At 40.6% G+C, this 23315-nt stretch overlaps 1 protein-coding gene across 3 annotated transcripts in view; it reads left to right on the plus strand.

Moving 5' to 3' along the window:
- Positions 1-23315, plus strand: part of fbxl17 (F-box and leucine-rich repeat protein 17) — an 869933-nt gene that overhangs the window by 645305 nt on the left and 201313 nt on the right. For all 3 annotated transcript variants that reach the window (XM_041185747.1, XM_041185749.1, XM_041185748.1), the window contains one exon: positions 1659-1735. In XM_041185747.1, the coding sequence (XP_041041681.1) occupies positions 1659-1735 (77 nt within the window). The remainder of the gene's footprint in view (positions 1-1658; positions 1736-23315) is intronic.

Consider the following 23315-nt stretch of genomic DNA (forward strand, 5'->3'; position numbering starts at 1 on the left):
AACTTGGACCAATCTTATCTTCCTCTGATGATGGGAATACACTAAAAACTGCTGTAATTTATTGAACTATACTCAAATCTAATCTCCAGTTACTATTTATCAGTATTAAGCTTTGCTACAATTCTAGTTTAGTAAGTCTACAGTAGTCTAGCTAGTCTACAGTTTTATTAATTCAGTATTATTTCTCATTGTTAGAATTAGGGAAAAGGAGCATGTTGAACCTTGGTTCTATTTACAGTTCGAAATCTTGTTGGCTTTAAGGTTCATCGGTGTGTCACTAATTGTAGAACAAGAAAACAAGCACATAAAAAGATGTGCTAAGGCTAATAACCAGATAAGGGAGGCCTGGCTGCAGAGGTATGCTGGGCCCATGATTGGGTAGAATGAGGATATGGAAGATACATAATTGGACAGATTTTTCTACAGTTCCAGTTTTTGGTGTATATCCTCAGGATTTGGGTCTCAGCATAGAAGTATCAAGGATGGGCACCAGGCAGGTGTACAAGCCTGTGAGTAAGAGATACAGGCAATGGGTCATTTCCACCCAATGTACAATAAGGCCAATATAATTCTCAGTTGTACTTTGTAAGCTACCATTTAAATGCCTGTATTAATTCCTGCAATGCTAAATAAAGCCATTTAAATTATAGCCACTGTGGTGAGAATCTTGAACAATTTAATGCACAACACAAGATGTAAACACAAGCACTTATTATTTTCAAGATACTATGATTAATTTGCTTACCAAGACTTAAATTGAGTTTTTATTGTGATTTTCCATTCTCTGCCCATCACTTACGCCTTATTCTATTATCTAGTATTTAGGTTACTTTAATGCAGCAGCTGTGGCTCAGTTAGGAGCAGTCTTGTCTCTGATTCAAGGTTGTGGTTTCAAGCCCAATTTCAGAGACTTGGGCACAAAGACCTAGGCTGACACTCCTGTGCAGTACTGAGGAAGGGTTGCACTTTTGAAGTTACTGTCTTTTGGATGAGATGTTAAACCTAAGCCCAGTCTGCCCTCTCAGACATGAAAATCCCATGACACCACTTTGAAAAAGAGCAGGGAAATTATCTTTGGTGTCCTGGCCAATATCCATTCCTCAATCAACATCACAAAAAGCAGATTATCTGGGCATTATCACTTGCTGTTTGTGTGAGCTGCTATACGCAAATTAGCTGCTACATTTCCTACATTACAACAGTGACTGAAGTACATTTTTGGCTGTAATGCGCTTTGATTTACCTTGAGGTTGTGAAAGGCACTAAATGGATGCAAGTCTTTTTTTAAAATGTGTTCTGTTTCCTACCCAGTGTTTTTAGTTTTCATAAACTTCCAATTTATGTTACAGATCTGGGCACACAGCCTGCACCAAGGCCCTGATTGCTCTTGGTTGACCAGAGTGACCTATGCAAATTCACACTGTAATTTCTTTTAATTGAGAGGCCACGTAGGAAAACATACCCACTTGGTGACATAAAACTACCATGCCCTAATTTCTTAAGATCGATAGAAAATTTCATGATGGGGTGGATTTGACATTGGGTTTATCCTGCCTGTTGCAGGTAGATATTGTGGTGACCGTTCTCGTTTACTTAACCATTTTAAACCTTTGACTCCAATTTGTATTAAACTGAGCATCTTGTTTTGTTTTTTGCAGATGTGTGGAATTCATAGCTAAGGAAGGACACAGCCTGAAGGAACTGTACCTGGTGTCCTGTAAGATTACTGATTACGGTGTGTATTACTGCTGCTGTTTATCACTGCTGCCTTTGGGATATGTCTATGTCTGCAAACCTGAGATTATAAGGACATCTAATGTACAGGGCATTGAGGCTTCTCAAAAGTAATCATAAAAAGCTGGGACATCTTTTGCTGAAGAAGGATTTTTCAAATCTTCAGAATATCCAATCAGTTTATGTTCCATTTGGACTGCATGTTAACTTGTACAAATTTACCAAAGTGTAGGGTATTGAAAGTGAACAATTTTAAGTGATACCAATAGATTCAACATATTTTAAAAAACTCTTTTCCCCTCAAATCAAAGAAAATGGAACATGATTAATCTATTTGAAGATCCTCACATTCCTTTTAAAAGAACTTTAGGAAATGATTTTCCTATATTGCAATATAATCAAACAAGGATATTCCACAAAGCGGTAATTTTACAATGGGCCATACCTACAACCAACACATAATTAGAAATTCTGCTTCATGCTGCCCACTATTTCAGCCCAGCTGGCTTGCAAAGTTATCTTGAAAGTTCTACTCTTAACGATGAATTATCTATAATGTAGAGTGCTTTGATGTATTTTGCAAAAAGTACTTCTATAACCAAATGATTTATGCATGTGTCTGAACTGGGGAAGATTCTGCCATTGTTTCATTGACTTGTGGTTAATATAAGCATAATCACAACTAGTTGTTGATCAAACATCATTCAAAGCTAAAACCCAGGAGTGAGAGCAGAATATATTACTGAGACTGGGGACCAGATTTTCATCATGGAGGCGGGAATTGGGAGCCGGCCATATTCTTGACATTGTGACCCTGCCCCTGTCATAGATTCATACAGCACACAAGTGAGCCATTCAGCCCATCGTGCTTATGCTAGGTCTTCGAACGAGCTATCCAATTGGTCTCCCCGGCCATGATGGCTGGCAGGATTTTTATCCAGGGGAGGTGAGGAAGGCTTGGAGTGCGAGATAGAGATGGAGACAGGCCAATGTTAAAGCGGCTAGGTTAAAAGGCCTGACTCCATTTGCAGAGATATTGGCCTAGCTCCTCAGATCAATGTAAAACTCGCCTCAGCGTCACTCCCTACCCCCTTCATCCCTCCTCACCCCAACCCATTCACTCACCGTCAATCCCCTCACCCACTTCATGCACATCACTACCACAACCCAATCAATCCCCATTTAACCCCTTTCACACTCCCATTCACCCATATCCACGTTATAAACAGGACCCTCAAGCCCCATAATAACATTTGGTAATCTTTGAAACACTCATAAATCTGTCAAAAAAAACATTTCTTGAATTGGCACTTGATCCTCTTAGCAGCTCATAAATTTTCAAAATAAACCACTTGAATAAGCAGTTAAAAACAATTATCCTCTTAGAAGCTCATATATCTGTCAAAATAAACAAGCCCAGGAGAACTGTGTGAGCAACCCCCACAGTGCAGAATTCATTAGCGGTTGAAAAAGTAGCCAAGCCATCAAACTGGCATTCCCTATCACAATTGTGTAAACAAATCCTGCAGTGCAGAATCCATTTTTGCCTTTGAAGCCAAAAGCTCAGACAGATTTATGAGCTTTTCAAAGACTACCAAATGTTAAAGCTTTCCAACCGCCAAGCAGATGGCTGAGCTGTTCTGTTATGAATGAGTGAACGCCATGAGAAAAATTCCATTGACCTCACATTGGGCTACAGTTTTCAGATTGTACAATGCAGAATAATCCCGTTAATGATCTATTCAAATGCATCTGAAAACTTTTCCACTTTTACAATGCTGTTCTCTCACTTGACAGCTTGCTAGTTGTCAGACATAACAACCTGGCAGCCACATTATTTAATGGATACTTACCTTTTTCAATTACAGCATTGTCATCACACACTTCAGTAAACATAGATATAATTCAGACTATAGCATTTCATGATGAACTGTAATGGGGACAACATCATTTTTACTCATCTTTTAGACCGTTCCCTCCTCTCATCCATGGTTCACATCTCCAATCACCAGGTAGGATTTAGAAACACTTTCAAAACGTGGCCATCTTCATTAAAATTGCAGAGGTTCTGGAATGCCCACTTCTAAAATGGTGTTGGCAACTTCTAAACAGTGGCATGTGGGGTTCCTGATGTGCCCCCTTTCTCAATCCTTTGAAAATAGGCAGAGATGGAAATGATGTTGGGACTCCAAGATCTATGCCCTGGTTGCCATTTTTCTTCTCCTTCTTGGGACTGCAAAATGTAACCCTAATGCACTATTCTTCAACACCATAACTGGTTACTTTGGGGTTGGTGAGTTGTGTATGCATAGTGGCTTTCAGCTGTACAGATTTTATACCTCACTGACTCTGAATCAGATATACTATAATCCACGTACATGTACAATATCATAGAATGGTTACAGCACAGAAGGAGGCCACATGACCTGTCATAATATTAGAAAAATAGATTTCTCTCTTCCCTTTTCTCTATTTTTCTCTCATTATCTCTTCATGATAATTTTATTTTACAAGATCTTTGTATATATTTTGGCTAAAAGCAGTTAGATGATAGAAATTTATTGACTATGAAAAAACCTCAGTTACAGTATCCTGTTTGTCTTCTGTACCCATATGTAAACGGTTGTATTAGATTTAATTTATTATCATTTTACTTCATAATTCATTTCTCAAGCCTGGAACTGTTTACTGGTGGATCAGGAGTGTGTGATCAGGTCTCGCATGCTTCCCATAAGGGAAAAGGAATGGTGCTTGGAATGCCCAACCTATGATGGTTATTCATACAGCTGTTGGGAACATACAAACAGGAGAAGGCCGTTTAACTCCTTAAGCCTGTTCACTATTCTATGAGATCATGGCTGATCTGTGGCTCACCTCTATATACTTGCTTTTGCCCCATATCCCTTATACCTTTTGTGAACAAAAAATTGTCAATCTTGTATTTGAAATTAACAGTTCACATACTATCAACTGCCTTTTACGGAAGAGAGTTCCAAACTTGTACCATCCTTTGAGTGTAAAAACGTATCCTAACTTCACTGCTGAAAGGCCTTTCTAACTTATAGGCTTTGTCTCATGGACCCAGACTCCCCAACCAGCAAAAATAGTTTTCCTCCAACTACCCTGTCAGTTCCCATTAATAGCATGAAAACTTTGATCAAATCACCTTTTAACCTTCTAAATTCAGGGAAATACAAGGCTAGTTTGTGTAATCTTGCATTATAATTTATCATTTAGAGTACAGATATCATTCTGATAAATCTACGCTGCACTTCTTCCAAGGTCAACACATCCTTCCTACAGTGTGGTGCCCAGAACAGAACACAGTACTCCTGGTGTGATCTGCTGGGGCTCTTAATAGCTGTGGCATAATTTCTATTCCTTGTATTCTAGTGCCCTCGATATAAGCATTCCATTAAGCTTTTTAATTAACTTCTGTACCTGTTGTTTTCATGAACGATTATCTATTCATGATATATGTACATGCACCTCCGAGTTTCTTTGTACCTCCACTGTTTCTAACTTTTCACCATTTAGAAAGTACTTTGTTCTATTCTTTTTAGATCCAAAGTGGATCGCCTCATTGCCTATATTGAAACCCATTTGCTGCAGTTTTGCCCATTCACTATTAATATCTCTCTACTTATATGCCTCAGTCACTGATTATTGTGCCACCTATCTTTGGGCTATTAGAAAATTTGGATATGTGGCCCTCTATCCCATCATTTAAATTGTTAACAATTTGGTGAACAGTAATTACTGGGAAACACCTCTGGTCACCTCTTGATAATTGGAGAACCAGACCATTATCCCTACTTTGTTACCTGCTGATCAGCTAATTTCCTCACAAAATCAATAATTTGCCTTCAATTCCATGAGCCGCAACTTTGAGCTAATGCCAGGGATGAGTTTTAGTTGATTAAGTCCTCTACCCAGGGCAGAATGTTCCAGTTAGCAATCTTGTTAACCATTGACACACAATTCCTGGTTGTGGCAGAAGTTAAACCAGTCTGGGATTCAAGTATACTGCCAGCATCTGGTGGAAAGATTTCTACAAAAAGAAGAGTATAAATGCTAAAATGAGATGTAGCTGATGCATAGACAGTAAGGATGTAATATCTAGGTACTCTTCAGCCCGTCCCTGAGAGAATCAATCTTTGCTGTCTCGTTCTGCCATCACCTTCTGCTTACACCTCAGGTGCCTGTACCCAGATGCCCTAATGTGAATATTATTGTTTCCTTTATTCAAGTGCTTATGAGAGGTTCATTGTAACAGTATTACTCTTAAATAATAACTTTTCTCCAAAATTTTTACAAAAATATGCTCTTAAGAATTATGCTGATTGCCCAGTTGTTTTTCACCATAAGCAATGAATGATGCCCCTAGCCTATTTAATGTCAACACCTCAAAGTCAATACATATGGATACCTCCATCAGCATTTCCTTGATCCTGATTTTCATAGAATAGGCCAATTCAAATTCCCTAGTTCACTTGGTTCAAACATATAGTTGTCTAAAAAAGTCATTAATCAACAGTCTTTCCGCTCTTAAATTGCAAGTTATTTATTTATTTTTTTTGCAAAAATATACTTTATTCATAAATCTTCAACAACATTTCAAACCATTTCAAAATCACCATCACAAAAATACAGTCAGGTTCATCTTTTACAACATGAATCACAAGGTGTATCAGTACAAACAATGAATATTACAATCATTGGCAGACATTCATTTTGAGCTGTACATCCCGAGGGGCTCTTTACAGTTCCCAGCCCCTCGGTGCACTATGGCAGAAAGGTCTTAGGCAGCGACCCTTCCCCATTGCGCCTTTGCGGCGGCTGTCCCAAGCTTTAGTGCGTCCCTCAGCACGTAGTCCTGGACCTTGGAATGTGCCAGTCTGCAACACTCAGTTGGGGACAACTCTTTGCGCTGGAAGACCAACAAGTTACGGGCAGACCAAATTGCAAGTTATTGTTTTGAAGAATTATGCTGTTGTTCATTTGAGCCAGGAGTTTCTTAATTGGAAGTTAATGAAGACCAATTAAAGCAGCATAACCTTTAAACTAATGTTGATTGGCACCTTTGGAGTGTGCCTTCTTTCTTCTGACAGTTCTCTGTAAGCAGTAGCAGTCCAGTGAGAGGCCACAATCTATTTTACTTCTCTTTCAAGGTTTGAAATACAGTACATTTAAAGGATTGTCTTTGCATTATTTTTTCTTTAGAAAAAATGTTACATTTTGACTGCAATCTATTCAAGCTGCAATTGGCTATATCACTGATTAAGCAAAGCTATATGAATAAATTAATTTTGAATTCTCGTTTCCACAATGTTATGTAAAAATGAGACACTAACAAGGACAAAATAACTAATACAGTGTTAACTGTAGCCAAGGGTTACTCAGCTAAATATATTACAATGACATTGGGCATTGTTCCTGCATTCTCTCTTTTTTCTTCTCCCCCACCAAATGAGAGACTTGTCATTTTGTGGTAGCAACGTCGAGGCCTTCAGTAAAATTCAGCATGCATTATTTTTAGTTATTTAAATCAGATTCTGCATCTTCCTCAGCCTAATGGTTAAATATTGTAAGTTTATAGAAAATGACTTTGACACCAGATCCTCCAATAGCTGGCATTATATTGCAATTTAACAAGATTCCATTATAAGAATACATACATATTTTCCTTCTCATATCTTTTTTAGTCTCTATTTATTTGCAGGTAATGGTAATGCATCACCAGCTATAAGGCCTTTGTTCTTTTATTCTCCAATTTAAAAAAATCAAAGCCATGTCTTTGAACTCTGCTACAACCGCTATTCCATAGTTCCCCCAAAGCTAGTTTCCATCTTTCACCCTGGCAACTGTCTGAGGCTGAAGCAGATTGTTTGCATGCTTGGTGTCACGTTTGACCCCGAGAAGAGCTTCCAATTGCATACCCCCAGCATCAACTAAGACCGCCTGTTTCTGTCTTTGTTGTATCAACTGATTCTACTGTGCCTCAGATCTGCTACTGAAACCCTCACCCCATGCCTTTTTTACTTCTGGGCTTGATTCTTCCAGTACACTCCAGGCGAGCCTTCCACATTTTATCCCCCATAAACTTGAAGCCATCCAAAACTCTGCTGCCCATGTTCTCGTTCACCCATGCCATTCATCCATCACTCCTCTGCTTACTGGCCTATATTGTTACCCAGTTAATCAACACATCAACTTTAAATTTCTCACCCTTGTTTTCAAATCTCTCTGTGGCCTCAACACTCCTTACCTCTGTAATCTCCTGCAGCCCTAAAACCCTGACATATCTGCACTAATCAAATGCTGGGTTCTCAAGCATCCCTGATTTTAATTACACCCTATTGGTGGCCATGTCTTCAGCTGCCAAGGCCCTAACTCTGGAATACCCACCCTAAACCTCCCCGCCCCTCTACGCCTCTTTCCTCCTTTAAGACGTTCTTTAAAACCTACTTCTGCCCTAATATTACTCTGTGTGGCTCAGTGTCAAATTTAGCTTTATATTGGTCCTATGAAGCATGGTGGATTGTTCTGTTATTTTAAAGGTGCTATATAACTACATGTTGTTGAAGCTGGTTTTCACCATAGGTAACTCCCTGACATGTTCTTTCTCTTGCTTTGCAATGTGCATGACTGTTGTTCAGTGTCTCCCTTGGAGGTTAGCAGCTGAGATCTTTATTTTGACTTGAGTATTAAAGGTGTGAACACCTGCCTATAATATCATACATGTGCATATCCAAATAAGTACCTAATGCAGGCTGGAATTGCATCAATGATGTAAATGAAGTTCGGACTAAGCCTATATTTATGTCGGGGACATACCTGTGTTGTAGGGAAACAGTGGAATCTATTATTAGGGACGTGATAAGAGGGCACTTAGAAATCATAATATGATTGTGCAGAATCAATATGGATTTATGAAAAGGAAATCATGTTTGGCAAATCTATTAGCTTCTTTAGGTTGAATATAGCAGGTACTAAAGGGGAGCCAGTGAATAGAATTTATTTGGATTTTCAAAAAATGTTCAATAAGGTGTCACATGAGGTTATTACAAAAATTAGGGTTCATGGGATTGGGTGTATGCATTAGCATAGATTAAGAACTGGTTAGTGCACAGAAAACTGAGTTGAAATTTTCGGGGTGGCAGGCTATAACTAGTAAAATCTAATTGGAAGTATCAGTGCTTGTGCCTCAGTTATTTACAATTTATACCAATGGCTTTGAGGAGAGGATCGAGTGCAATGTAACCAGGATTGCTGATGATACAAAAGGATGCAAGTTGTGAAGAGAACACAAAGAGACTGCAAAGGGATATAGACAGGTTGAGTGAGAGGGCAAGAACATGACAGATGGAATACAATGTGGAGAAGGGCAAAGTTATCAACTTTGGTAGAAAAAATAGAAAAGTGGGATATATTTTAAAATGTGAGAGACCGGGAAATGTTGGCATTCAGTGGGGATTGAGTGTCCTTGCACAAATCACAGAAAATTAACATGTAAGGATAGCAAGCAATTAAGTAGGTAAATGGTATGTTAGCTTTTATTACAAAGGTATTGGAGTATGAGAGTAAAGAAGTCTTACTGCAATTATGTATAATCCTGGTGAGACCAGATCTGGAGTACCGTGTACAGTTTTGGTCTCTGTCCCTAATGAAGGACCTTACCTCTTTAGGAGAGTGCAGCAAATGCTCACTAGACAGATTCCTGAGATGAGGGGATTGTCCTATGAGGAGAGATTGAGTAGACTAGGCCTATATTGTCTAACGTTTGGAAGAATGAGAAGTGATTTCATTGAAACATATAAAAGCCTTGAGGGGCTTGACAGGATACATGCTGAATCTCTTTTCCGTGGCTGGGAGGTCTAGAACATGGGGTGACAGAGAGAAAAAGGGTCACCCATTTAGGACTAAGATGAGAATTTTCTTCACTCAAAGGGTTGTGAATCTTTGTAATTTTCTACCCCAGAGAACTGTAGATTATCTGTTATTGAATATGCTGAAGACGGAGATTGATAAGTTTTTGGTGACAAAGGGAATTAAAGAATATGGGGAGGGTATGGGAAGGTGGGTTGAGGTAGAAGATTAGCTACGATCTTATTGAATGGTGGAGCACGTTCGAAGGGCCTATTTTGATGTTATTTCTTTATATAATAATGTGTCGCTTTAGCCTCCAGCTTACTGTTTATATACTTGAGAGCCTGGCCTGCTCTCTCAAACTATCTGCTGCTCCTTCATGGCCTCAGTCTTGATCCTAGTGCAACGTCAACAGATTTGGCCTTCACTTTCTGCTCATTGTGGTATATCTTGCAGAAACATAAAAAAAGGATAAAGTGGACAAGTGAAAAAGAAATCAAAGAGTAGGCAGAGAGAAACAAAGATGAGCAGAGCAAAGAAGAAAGAAACAAAAGAAAGGGAAAACCAGTGAAGAAGGGAGATGACAAGAAATATAAGTAAAAGAAGAATGGAGAAATTGCATCCAGAGAGATAACATGATTTCTGTAGCTATGGGAAGTTTGAGACTAAGTTTTCATTGGAGTCCTGATCCAGCTGTCAGGATGAAATGTGGGTCAGGAACCCAAGATGCCAATGGCAGAACCCAAAGGGCAGCTTTGAAGGAGGCAGTCAGTTAAGTCCCACCCAATTAAGGACAGTGGATGGGCTCCTGAGTATGCAGGGTCAATAGGAACCTTTCCAGCAGTCAAAGATCAGCAGCCGCACTGTCAGAGGTCAGAGCTGCGGAAGTATATAGACAGGCACATAGGTGCCTCCATTCCTCTTTGTGGGCCACAGATCAGGTAAGAAAGAAGGCTGGAAGCATTACAGCCATAAGAGATCAGGGGAAAAGGCTCTATAGTCATAGACAATGCCACGGTTGTGGACTATTTTCAGAGTAGATGCTGCCAAATAGATTGGAGCCACCAGCTCCAGTGTCTGCTTGCCCTGTTGCTGGGAAGCCGCCATGGTTTCATAGATGGCTTCCTGATGCGATGGGAACCCATGCACCAGATTGAATATCTGGGTAGTTTTAGGAGAGTGCTGGTAATGTAAACCCTTAAAGGGTTTAATTAATTTTCACTGTGACTAAGTGGGGAATTAACCCCAATGTCAATCTGACTCCTCCATAATTTGTGGAAGCAGGAAAACTGGAGCCGAGCTGACAGGATTTCCCACCTGTCTTCTCGCCCTGTCACCTCCAGTTCTGCTGTCAAGGACCTTTGGAAATTCAGCCCTTGGAGTCTGAGTCTACCTGAAGGCCCCCATAACTTGAATAATGGAAATGTGATATACACAAAAAAATCAGCAAGACGGATATAAACACAAAGACACAACTGAATTTTCACCATGGGAGTGGGAAACAGGAGCTGGATTTGTTTTTGGGTCAGAAACTGGCCTCCAGGGAGAAACTAATTTCTGGTAATGGCCTGATGGTATGGAGATTAAGGGTGATGGGCTCTCAAAACTAGAGAGCTAATCAGAGGCCTTTCAGCTTCACTGAAACACCTGCAGTACAAGATAAGTAGCTGGGAGGGTGCTTAAACAAGAAGGTGTCCTGTCAATCACTTTTTAAAAAACAAATTAAAAAATACATAAAGCAGCTAGGCTGCCACTGCGATGGGAGTAGAAAGATGGGGTGGGGGCACTGGATGTGGATGAACCCCTCGACAGCATTTGGTTGTAGCCCTACCTAGCCACGTGGTGTGGGCCTGTAGGTCTTCCTGCGGTGGCACTGGCACATTGACCTGTCTCGAGGTACCTGACTCCCAGCAGTTGATCTTCCCCCTCCACCTCCTGGCTCACCCCCATTGCATTGGGAAAATCCCAGTTGGCCTTCTAAACTTAGCTTTAACGAGGCTAATTGTCTGCCCACCTTGTGGGAGCAGGCAGCTTTTCCAGGCCCCAATCCTGCATCCTCCAAAATGGCTGGCGAACGAACAGCGTTCCAATACTGACAGGCTGGCTGCCACTGGAATTTTCGCCCCATACTCCATCCGCTACTGATTTCAGGGAGACCCGAAAATTCAGCCCACAGTGTGTGAAGCATGGAGTGGGACATTTATGAAAAGGAGAGTAGAAGGAGTAAGAAGTACAAAAGAAATGATAAGTTTAAAAGATTAAGGAAAAAGTGGGATACAATGTAACTTGGCAACTATTGCAGAAGGATATTGGCCATCTCTCAAGCAAATTAAACTGACCATCTAAAACCTTAGAATAAATTCATTGAAAGGTATCCAGTACCCTATTGAAAATATTTGAATTGCCCCAGAGGCTTGTTGTTTAAAATACATTTTGCTGTTGCTATGGTGCTTGTGTGGAAAAGCAGAGTCTCTGGAGGAATATTGGTTTCCTGATATAGGACTTGCTGACTTACTGAGTTATTTTTATCAATTGCAGAAAGATTCCCTGCAATCACAATAAAGAATTGCAAATGGTGGCAATATAAAATAAAAATTCTGGAAGTGCATAGATTCATCAACATCTGAAAAAAGTAAAGACAGGTTTTGGGGGCAGATCTTTCAACATTGAATTCTAACAATGGTCTGTATCTAAAACCTTCTCTTGCTGTTTCTCTTTCTGGATGCTGACAGTGTAATTCCACTGATTTTATTGTCCACAACCCATATATTATGAAGTTGTGAATAATGTGTAAGTACTTGGACAGAGCGCTATTTATATGCCAAGGCCACATGCCAATTTAGGTGTACAAGATATTCATTTCAATGGTACACTACAGGGAAAGGAAGGGACTGTTTAAAATAAAGCTATCTATGTTCATATCTGATCAAGAATACATAGGGGAGAATTTAATTACCCCCAGAATGGGTGGTTTGGATCAGGCAAGATGTGTAAATTTAAAAAAATCTCAAACCTCATTCCCCTCCAACCTGCCCATTTCTAATTTTAAAGTTGCTGGTGGGGAGGGGGATGGTGTGGTGGCTGATCAACCAACATTTAAATATTGGTCATTTAACTATCATAATGAGGCTTCATGTCACATATTTAGCCTGAATTCCAGGTTTAGCCCTGGTCAGCCAGGTTTCCTGAGCCTCAGAAAAGTAGCAGCAAAGGAAAGAATGTGCTGCTTAATGGAAATGATAAATGCCTTTACAGCACTGCTTGTGGACCAAGAACTCCCTAACAGCACTGTGGGTGTACTCACACCACATGCAGTGCAGCGGTTCAAGTAGTTGGCTGCCTAAAATCTTCCCAGGGATAATTATAGATGGGCAACAAATGCTGCCTTTCCAGTGACACATCCCAGGATTGAAGAGAAACAAAAAGGAGCAGTAGTGCTTCTTCCCAGCCTACCAAGCTTACTCCCTTCCCTGTCAGCCATTGGATTCCCCTGCGATCAGAGATTGCACCCTCTTGGGGATAGAACAACCTCCCCAGCACCCCTTCCCTCCACTCCCCTCGGGTTTATGACTGCATCCACTCATCTTTCATCCCTAAGATCTGACCCCCACCCACTACCCAACTCTACCCCGACCCAGCTGGAGGCTCCCAGCTGTTCCTGGGCTATAGCCAATTAAGTTGTTTTGAAGTGTAGTCACTGTTGTAATGTAGGAAACTCGACAGCCAACTTGCAAATAGCAAGCTCCCAAACGACAATGTGATAATGACCAGATAACCTGCTTTTTCAGTGATGCTGATTCAGGAATAAATATTGACCAGGAAATTGAGAGAACTCCACTTGAACCTTCAAAATCATGCCATGGGATCTTTAATGTCCACCTGGAAGAATAGATGGGACATTGGTTTAATATCTCATCTGAAAGACCACATTAGAGAATCAGCCTAGATTTTGTGCCCAAGTCTCTGGGGTGGAACTTAAACTCCCAACTTTCTGCCTTGGAGGCAAGAGTGCTACCAGTTGAGTCACAGTGTGTGCAACCTTGGGCCACTGACAATTTTCAGCCACTCATATCACATGAAAACCTTAAATAAGAACAGAAAATGCTGTAAATATTCAGCAGTCCAGGCAGTATCTGTGGAAAGAGAAACAGAGTTAATGTTGTAGGTCAATGACCATTCAACAGTCTAATGAATGGTCATCGACCTGAAACATTGGCCCGTAATTTCTGAGCTCCCTGGCATCGAATTTGGGGGGTATCCCAAAGATGCGCTGTGGAATCCTTTTGGGAAGTTCCTAGGTAAGGGTATGCACAGCAATTGCCCAGAAGTGCACACTTCCTCTGGACAATTGCCCTGCGCTGGGAACCATTTGAAAATGCGATTTAAATTGCAATCTTCTGATGGTTCCGCCAGGGTTTTATTTTATTCATTCATGGGACGTGGGCGTCATTGGCTAGGCCAGCATTTATTGCCCATTCCTAATTGCCCTTGTTCAGAGGGCATTTAAGAGTCAACCACATTGCTGTGGGTCTGGAGCTACATGTTGGCCAGACAAAGTAAGGATGGAAAATTTCCTTCCCTAAAGGACATTAGATTATACCAATAGTTACTCCGTTAGAATAAAAAGTTAGAACAATTAAAACCTCTTCCAACTTCTGAGTAACTATTATAAAGACCCAGACCAACCCCTCGGAATTCCCCCCACACCCTGACCTCCCCCCCAACCATGTAACTCACCCCACCCCCCCGACCTCCGACACCTCCCACCCTCAATCCCTCCCTCTCGATTCCTCAACCTTCCATCCCCCAACCCCGGCCTCCAAATCCCCTGACCTCCGACACCCGCCATCTCCCTGACCTCCAATATCCTCTGACCCTGCAACAACCCCGACGCGCCCCCCCCCTGACTCTGACACCCCCCACAGACTTCCAACCGTCACCCCCCCCCCCCCAAACTGCCCCAGACCTTCGACTGACCTCCATGTCCAACATCCGAACCTTCCCCCACTCCCCACGTACTTCTGACCACGCCCCCCCCCCCACCTGAGCCCCCTTCTCCCTACAAATCCCCCTGAAACTCCAACCTCCACCCACCCTACAACCCACCCTCCAAATCCTATCTACTTAACTTAGACACTTACCTTGCCCCTCGCCTGTCAATTTCCCTGGCTCTTTAAACTTGCCTGCTTCACCACAGCAAGTGCAGTAAAAAGGGGTCATGGCCTCCTTGAATATACTGAAGCTGGACTACATTGGGGCCTACAAGGAGTCAATCGATGCAGGCCCCAAGCAACTCCAGCGAAGGGAAGTGGCAACGTGATTTTCCAGACCAGGTAAGTAGGCATTTATTTCTTCTAATTCCTGTGGGCCAGTACTTTCCGACATTTGTCCGAAGTTACGGCCCATTAATTCTGCTTTTCTTAATGCTGTCTAATGTACTGAGTATTTCCAGCATTTTCTGTTTTTATTTTAGATTTCCAGTGTCCATAGTACTGTGCTTTTATGCATGAAAACCTTCAACCTGTTCTTGTAAAATCAGGTGAAACTTTAATGGAATATTATTCATAAGTGAAACAGAGTTTCCAAACTGCTTTTCACCTCATCACCAACTGAGGTGACCCAGGGCATGAGAATTGGAGAGAATCACTTGAGATGGAAGCAAGTGGATTAATTCAGTAAATATAGTTAGAAAACATTTTTAACTTTTTTCTCTTAAAAGTTAATTCACATGTATATAGGTGAGAGATAACAGAATAAGAGGTTGTGAAAAGAATTATGTTCCAGATGAAATAAAAATTTAAAAAATACATTTTGAATGTAGGATTTTTTTGTAGTGTGTGCTCTGCTAATATTCCTGTAATGTACCCTTAAAGTCTGAAAAGTATTATGACTAACACTGCAACAGGGAGAATATAATTCCTGGAAGATGTTGTCTGCAGATTAGGATTGATTAACAGCCAATTTATCAGATATTTGACAGGTGATTTTGATCACTAGTCATTTCAAAATAAAGATTCAATGTTAACGAGTTCAATTTGTTTCCCCAATTAAGTTGCTCACTGTACTCATTTTCAGGTGATGTGTATTGGTTTTAAAATATATTTATTTTGTGTGGTGTATACATGACTGTTTTGATGGTACGGTTAGGTGATGAATAAATGCTGTCACAATATTATCTGCTGATGTGGTTTTAAAACACCAACTTTTTTTTATTTGATCCACAGAATGTTGGCAACACCAGCTACATTTATTGCTCATCCCTAGTTACCTTGAAAAGGTGGCGGTGGGGACCTATTTCTTAGTGACACGGTAGTCCTTATGATAAAGTTTTATCCCACAGTGGTGTGAGATGGGGAGATTCAGGATTCTGATCCAGCAACAATGAAGGAAATATATGTCCAAGTCAAGATCATAAATGTCTTGCGGAGACTTGAGGGGAGGTGATGGTATTCCCAAAATATTGTTCTTCTAGGTGGTGGAGGCCACAGTGGAGGGAGGTGCTATTGAAGTAACTGGTGTTCACTGCAGTGCTTCCTTTAAATTCAACATACTTGCAGTCATTGTATATTGGTGTGATTTTAAAAATATGTTTATTATGGCAGCCCTTCCACAAACATTCACTCTCTCCACTCCTGACTAACAATGGCAGCAGTGTGTACCATCTACAAGATACACTGCAGAAACTCAGCAAGACTCCTTAGGCAGCACCTTCTAAACCCACGAATGCTACCGCTACCATCTAAGAGGACAAAGGCAGCAGATACATGGGAACACCACCACCTCGAAGTTCCCCTCCAAGACACTCACTATTCTGATTTGGAAATATATTGCTGTTCCTTCACTGTCGCTTAGTCAAAACTCTGGGACTCCCTCCCCAACAGCACTGTGGGTGTACCTGCACCAAAGGGACTGCAGCAGTTCAAGAAGGCAGCTCAGGCACTACCTTCTCAAGGGTAATTAGGGATGGGCAATAAATGCAGGCCAAGCCAGCAATGCCCGCATCCTGTAAATGAATAAAAAAAACGATGGTGCACCAAAGGAAGGGATTGAGTTTTGCAATAGTTTAGCACACTCTCTTTTCCACTTTAGACTTGAGTTTGAATCCGATTCGGCCTGATGAAGTATATGAACAATAAGAGACCATTCAGCGTCTCAAGCCTGCTGTACCATTCAGTAGGTCATGACTACCTCAGTTTGCTTTAACTCCACATCCCTTGATATCCTTACCTATCAATCGTCTAGCGATTTCAATCTTGAAAGCTCAAATTATTCCAACAACCATAGCCTTTTAGGTGAGAAAATTCCATTTTTCCACTGTTTAGAAAACTGCTTTTTGATTTCCGTCCTAAATAGCCTAGCTCTAATGTTAGTATTATCCTGTCTCCTCTTTGATGCCCTCATCAAGGAATTTAGTTTCTCTGATTTACCCTGATGAGAACTTGTAACATTTTGAACACCTCTCACAGACCACTCCTCATCCTTCTATATTAGGGAACACAAGTTTGTGCAAGCTGTCCTTATAATTTAGCTCTCTAAGCCTTGGAATCGTTCTAATGAACCTGCATTGTATCCCCACCAAAACCAATATGTCCTTCCTGAGGTGTGGTGTCTAAAACTGAATGCACAACTCCAGATGGGGTCTCATAGAGGTTCTGTACAACTGAAGCATAATTTTCTCCTATTTATATTCAAGCCTAGGGATGAAAGTCTTCTTTCCCTGTCAATTTAAATGAAAAGAATTGGGAGCAATCACTATCTAGGGTACAAATGAACATGAACAGCAAACTGCTTTTATATTGGTATTGAATATGCAATGTTAGTTGTGTATAATATTTTCCACAGTCTGTTCTGATGCATTACACCAGATGATACTACTGTTCATAAATATTTTTCACATTACTTTTAAGGGGGCAAAACCTGGATTGTTTTATTTCATTTATGATAAAAGGCTTTGGTTAAAGTGACAAATTATCAAACTCCTTGGCTGGCATCCAGTACTGGACAAGCAAAAATTTTCTCCAATTAAACATTGCCTTCAGTCCCCACTACAACCTCCATTTCCTAGCTTTTCTTCCCTAGCAACCTTCTTCATACCTCTCCCTGACAACTCAGCACTGTTATCAAATCCCTCCATGGCCTCCCCCCTCCTGATCTCTGTAATCTCCTCCAGACCCATAATCTCCTGAGATATCTCCACTCCTATAATTCTGGACTCTTCAGCATCCCAGATTTTAATCGCTCCATTGGTGGCTGCTCGTGCAGCTGCTTAGAACCTAAGCTCTAGAATTCCCTTCCAACACTTCTCCGCCTCGCTCTCACACTTTTCTCCTTTTAAGGCACTCGTTTAAACTTATCTATTTGACCAAACTTTTTCTAGGGAACACTGTTTTAAAATTAGGGGTCGCCCTTTTAGGATAGAGATGAGGAGAAATTTTTTCTCTCGGGGGTTGTGTGACTCTGGAATGCTCTGCCTCAATAAGTGATGGAGGCGAGGTCATTGAATATTTTTAAGGCAGAGGTAGATAGATTCTTGTTAGGCAAAGGAATCAAAGGTTATCAGGGTTAGATGGGAATATGGAAATCAAAACAAAAGAAGATCAGCCATGACCTTATTGAATGGTGGAGCAGACTTGAGGGGCTGAATGGTCTACTCCTGTTCTTATTTCTTATGTTCTTATTCTATCTGTGCTAATATGGCCTTACGTGGCTCGGTGTGAAACTTTGCTTTACAACGGTTTTGTGAAGTGCCTCAGGATATTTTATTACATTAAAGGTGCTATTCAAGTACAAATTGTTGTTGTTGTTAAACAAAATTGCAAGTGCTTGTTGTTAGTTTTTGCTATATGCACCTGCTTCCTATCTGTATAGTAGAAAGCCCTAAAAGCTCAGTTTTTTGTTTGTTCAAAGCTGAAAGGAAAGAGATACCTTAATTTCCAGCAGGGTTGGACGAAAGCAGAATGCAGCTCAGAGGATGAAAATTGCATGGAGATTAGCAGTTGATTATGCCACTTCTCTCCTTCAGAAAGAATGTTATCAGTTGCAGGGACTTGGAAGAAAGTAAGCTTTACTTCAGCTTCAGGGAGATAGTGTGTCAAATGAATTAGTTTGGAGTCGTCGTGTGCGGCTGACAAAGTGGATAGCAATCGCACGTGTAATTGTGCCACTGGCTTTTTGATTTTCCACTCTAATTCATTTTTTAAATTAATTTCCACGGAATTCCAGGATTTTCTGTTCAGAAATATTTGAACAAAAATGTATTTTTTTGTATTCACTTAGAGAAGTATTTGAAAAGCGTGTATCTGACGTAAGAATATATTTAGTACATTTTGATTGAAAATGGAGATGTGTTGCTTTTTTTATGCTTTTTAACCTTTTCTGTTTTTTATTGCCTTGACAATGAATTACAGTTGAAAATGGATTTGGTCTGTAGTGCTGTGTATTATACTTTCAAGTCAATTGATTCACTGAATGTTAATAGCAGTATCAAAAACTGGAAGTGTCATTTAACAAAAACTATGCATAATGTATTCAGACAATAGATTTTTAATGCTTAATATTTTTTATGCAATAATTAGGGAACTGAGACTGAAATCAGGTCCCTCTTCCCTTTCTCCAAGTTGGCAGCAATGATTGACATGGCAGTCAGTGTATTATGTTTCACACTGTAGCACATGCTGATTTATAAACAGATTCAGGCTGTATTTCTGCAGTTTGTTCAGCTATTGCTTCCTTGCAGACTAGTGCATAAAACTAGGCTTCTGATTATTCCCATGTTTAGGATGAGACAGATTGTTCATGTTGGAGTAACTGCTACCCTGTGTCAGTAACAGTGTCTACATTGTCCATGTAATTTACAAAATATATATCATTGATTCTGCTTTTCTCTCAGAATTCTTCCAGTCAGCAGCACAGGCTAGGAGGTATGCAAGAGTAGCCTTAGTGATGCCCCCTACAGTTTTCTATCCCTAGTGCAATGACTCTGTTTTCATATATATATATATATATATATATATACATATTTCAGATTTTTATGCATTTCCCTGTTTTTTTAATAAATTATTTAGATGTAAATTAACAAATTATACCAAGTCCTTTTAATATTTGTTTCTTAGTCAGGACCTTCTTTTACCAGCATGGTTTTTCATGCCATACAAGAGTTCTGACTGAAAAGAAAAGCTGACAACCAGCTTCCAAACTCTGACCAAATTTGACACTGAGTCAGCTGCTAGGTCATGTACATAATTTGACTGGCTTTTAGTTCCACCTGTGAGCGCTGCATTTTTAGAGGTGAGTAGGTGCCACTAGCTGGCATACTGGTTCCCTAGCTCCACCCCTATTTCTAGGAGATGGAGGCGGGAGGGGTGGGAGAGTTACCTGCCTGTGCAGCTGCCTAGAGATGGCTGCCCCAGCAGCAGACTGGGGCAACGGGGTTCCAGTCCAGGTTTAGAGGCCGTGCCTTACTTCCTGGTGTCAGCTGCAGCCCTAGCTGCCCTGTGGAGGGGCTCCAGCCCCGACTGCACAAAATGATGACCTGGCTCTGAGGCCATTTTTCACTTTAATATTAATGAAGCTGAAGAATTCCCTACCGATTGTACATCTTAGCATCATTGAACTGAAGGATAAAAGGAAATGAAGGAGGGAAGCATGGAAAAGGGGAAGAATCATAACATGGTTACAACACAGAAAGAGACTATTCAGCCTATTGCGTCCATGCTGGCTGTCTATAAGAGCAACTAAGCTAGTCCCACTCCCCCACCTTTTCCCTGTAGCTCTACATTTTTTTTTCCTTTTCAGATAATTATCTAATCCCTTTTTGAAAACCTCCATTGAAACTGCCTCCACCACACTCTCGGGCAGTTCATTTCAGATCCTCAACACTTGCTGTGTAAAAAAAGGTTTTTCCTCTGATTCTTTTGCCAGTCACCTTAAATCAGTGTCCTGTGATTCTCAACCCTTCTACCAATTGAAAGATTCCACCTATCTGTTCTGTCTAGACTCCTCATGATTTGAATATCTCTATCAAATCTCCTCTCAACCTTCTTTTCTGTAAGGAGAATAGCCCAGCTTTGCCAGTCTATCCAAATAATTGAAGTCTATTATCTCCGGATCCATTCTCATAAATCTTTTCTACATCCTTCCTAAAATGCACTGCCCTGAATTGGACACAATACTCAAGTTGAGACCGAACCAGTGTTTTATAAAGACCCATCATCGCTTCCTGCTTTTGTATTCTGTGCCTCTATTTATAAAGCCCAGGATCCCATATGCCTTATTAACCACTTTCTCAATCATCTCTTCAACAATTTGTGCACATATACCCACAGGTTTTCCTGCTCCTGCACCCACCATTAGGATTGTATTCTTTATTTTATATTGCCTCTCCTCATTCTTACTACCAAAATAAATTGCTTCACATTCAGTTTCATCTGCCATGTGTCCACCAATCCAGCAGCCTGTCTATGTCCTCTTGAAGTACTTCACCAGCTTTCTTACAGTTCACAATGTTTCCTAATTCTCCGTCTTCCACAAATTTTGAAATTGTGCCCTGCACTCCCAAACCTAGGTCATTAAAGTATGTCAGGAAAAGCAGTGGTCCTCATACCAACTGTGGGGAACCCCACTCTATACCTTCCTCCAATCTGAAAAAAGCCATTCACCACTTTTGCCTCTTGTCACTCAACCAACTTCATACCTGTGCTGCCACTGTCCCTTTTATTTCATGGGCTCTAACTTTGCTGAGAAGCCTGTTACGTGGCACATTATCAAATGCCTGTTGGACATCCATGTATCCCACATCAACCACAGCACCCTCATTAACCCCCTCATCAAAAGGCTTTAGTTAAACACAATTTGCCCTTAAAAAATTATGCTGCCTTTCCTCAATTAATCCACAATTTGATTAAAGGAGGGAGTCAAAGTTTTTTTAAATGTGAAAGATTAACAGAGGTAAGGAAGAGAACCTTACTATCCAGTGTATAAATGAATCATAATATATGGTGGATAGATCACTGCCCTGATTTTAGGAAACATTAAAATATAAAAAAGGGCAACTTGTGTACCGTTTGGAAAATGGCATAATGAAAACAATGAAGAGGGCAAAAATGGTTGGAAACTGCCATGAATCTATGCAGCTCTGAAGAGGGAATGGATTTGTTCGTAGCTAGTGATGCCGATGGTGTTATGACCAGGATGGGAAGAGTGAATGAATTATCAAGCCCCTCAACTCTGCAGGCTGTACCATTAATTTAAATGTTTAAGTTTCTCACCAAAATGGCCAGTTGTGTACCTATACTTTGAGTGAAGAAAAGAGACTCTGACTAGGCTGCTTTCAAAAACTCAGAATGATTAATTATTTTAAAACAAAACTTCTTGTAACAAATTGCAAGTTCTGGTTAACATAAAATTATAATTGGAAAGTATAACGACCTATCTCTTATTAAAGAATACACCCAGCAAAAATTTCCCACACACACAATTAAAAGACAAACAGATAGAGGCTCTTTGAAGGGATGGGCTTTGGAGGATGGGCATTATAAAATAAAGGATAAAGTCAGCAGGGTCTCAATGTTGTTGATCTGAAGTTCCTTCGTGTGAAGACAGTTTGCTAGTCCTGGTGGTGTCTGAAAGTTCTCCAGCTGGCCTCAGCTTTGCAGGCCCAAGTGCAGACTAGTTGTACTCAGATGTGAGTTCTCTGGCTACAGGTTGATAGCCACACACAATTTTAGGCAAGGTAGAGAGGGGGAGCCAGCTAGAGTAGCCTTCCTTCCTCAGCTTGTTCCCCAACAAGACTGGAAGCAAAACCATAGGTTCAAACTTAAGGTTTGCCTCTGCCATGTGATTGCCTTTTGGTCTTCCAGTTTTTTGTGAATTAAAGTTATTTTCAGTTCAAAACAAGCAAACAACTCCTTTTCAAGTACCATATTGGTCAGGTGATTCTTTGGAAGAGGCCTGCTTGTTGACAGTTCCAAGGTGACCTTTTAAAAGAAATCCCAGGTTAGTATCCAAGCATACAGTTAATGCCAAGTCCTTCCATTTTGTAAAAGAAAAATTCAGTCTCAAGGGATATGATTCCAACAACAGTCATAAAGAAAGTAAATCATATCCACAATTATCATTACCAGCATGGACAGTTAATTAAAACAAGAAAAGTGGTCAACAATACTGAATGCAATCCATATTTCAAGCTCAGACAGGCAGGGATTTACTTATATTTGCAGCATTTGATAGCATAATATCCAGTGCCACACTCCCAGGCAAGTGGCTGCAGTTTGAATTTCATGACTGTCACTGAAGTCATTTCTTAGTTGGGTACCATCTCAGCAAGAGGCTCATTGATATGAAAACAGAAAGTGCTGGGAAAACTCAGCAAGTTTGGCAGCATCTGTGGAGAAAGAAGCAGAGTTAATGTTTTGAGCCCAGTATGATTCCTCTTTGGAATTCCCAAAGAAGAGTTACATTGGACTCAAAACATTAACTCTGTGGGTGGAATCAGGGTATGCTCAGCAGCGTGAGCAGACAATATGGCAAGAAGGCCAAAAGTCGGTTTCACAATGTCATGAATCCAGTTTGCGATCATCCACTCAGCCTATTGATGGCAGGCCGCATTTCCCGCCATTGGACGCCGGGAACTTCATTCTAATGCATCTGCATATCATTATAAGGATAGCCTGCCAGACTCAATCTCCCCATGCTGGCTCGTCCGCTCAATTACG

The sequence above is a fragment of the Carcharodon carcharias genome, chromosome 4 (assembly GCF_017639515.1).
Source record: "Carcharodon carcharias isolate sCarCar2 chromosome 4, sCarCar2.pri, whole genome shotgun sequence".
Classification (NCBI taxonomy): Eukaryota; Metazoa; Chordata; class Chondrichthyes; order Lamniformes; family Lamnidae; genus Carcharodon; species Carcharodon carcharias.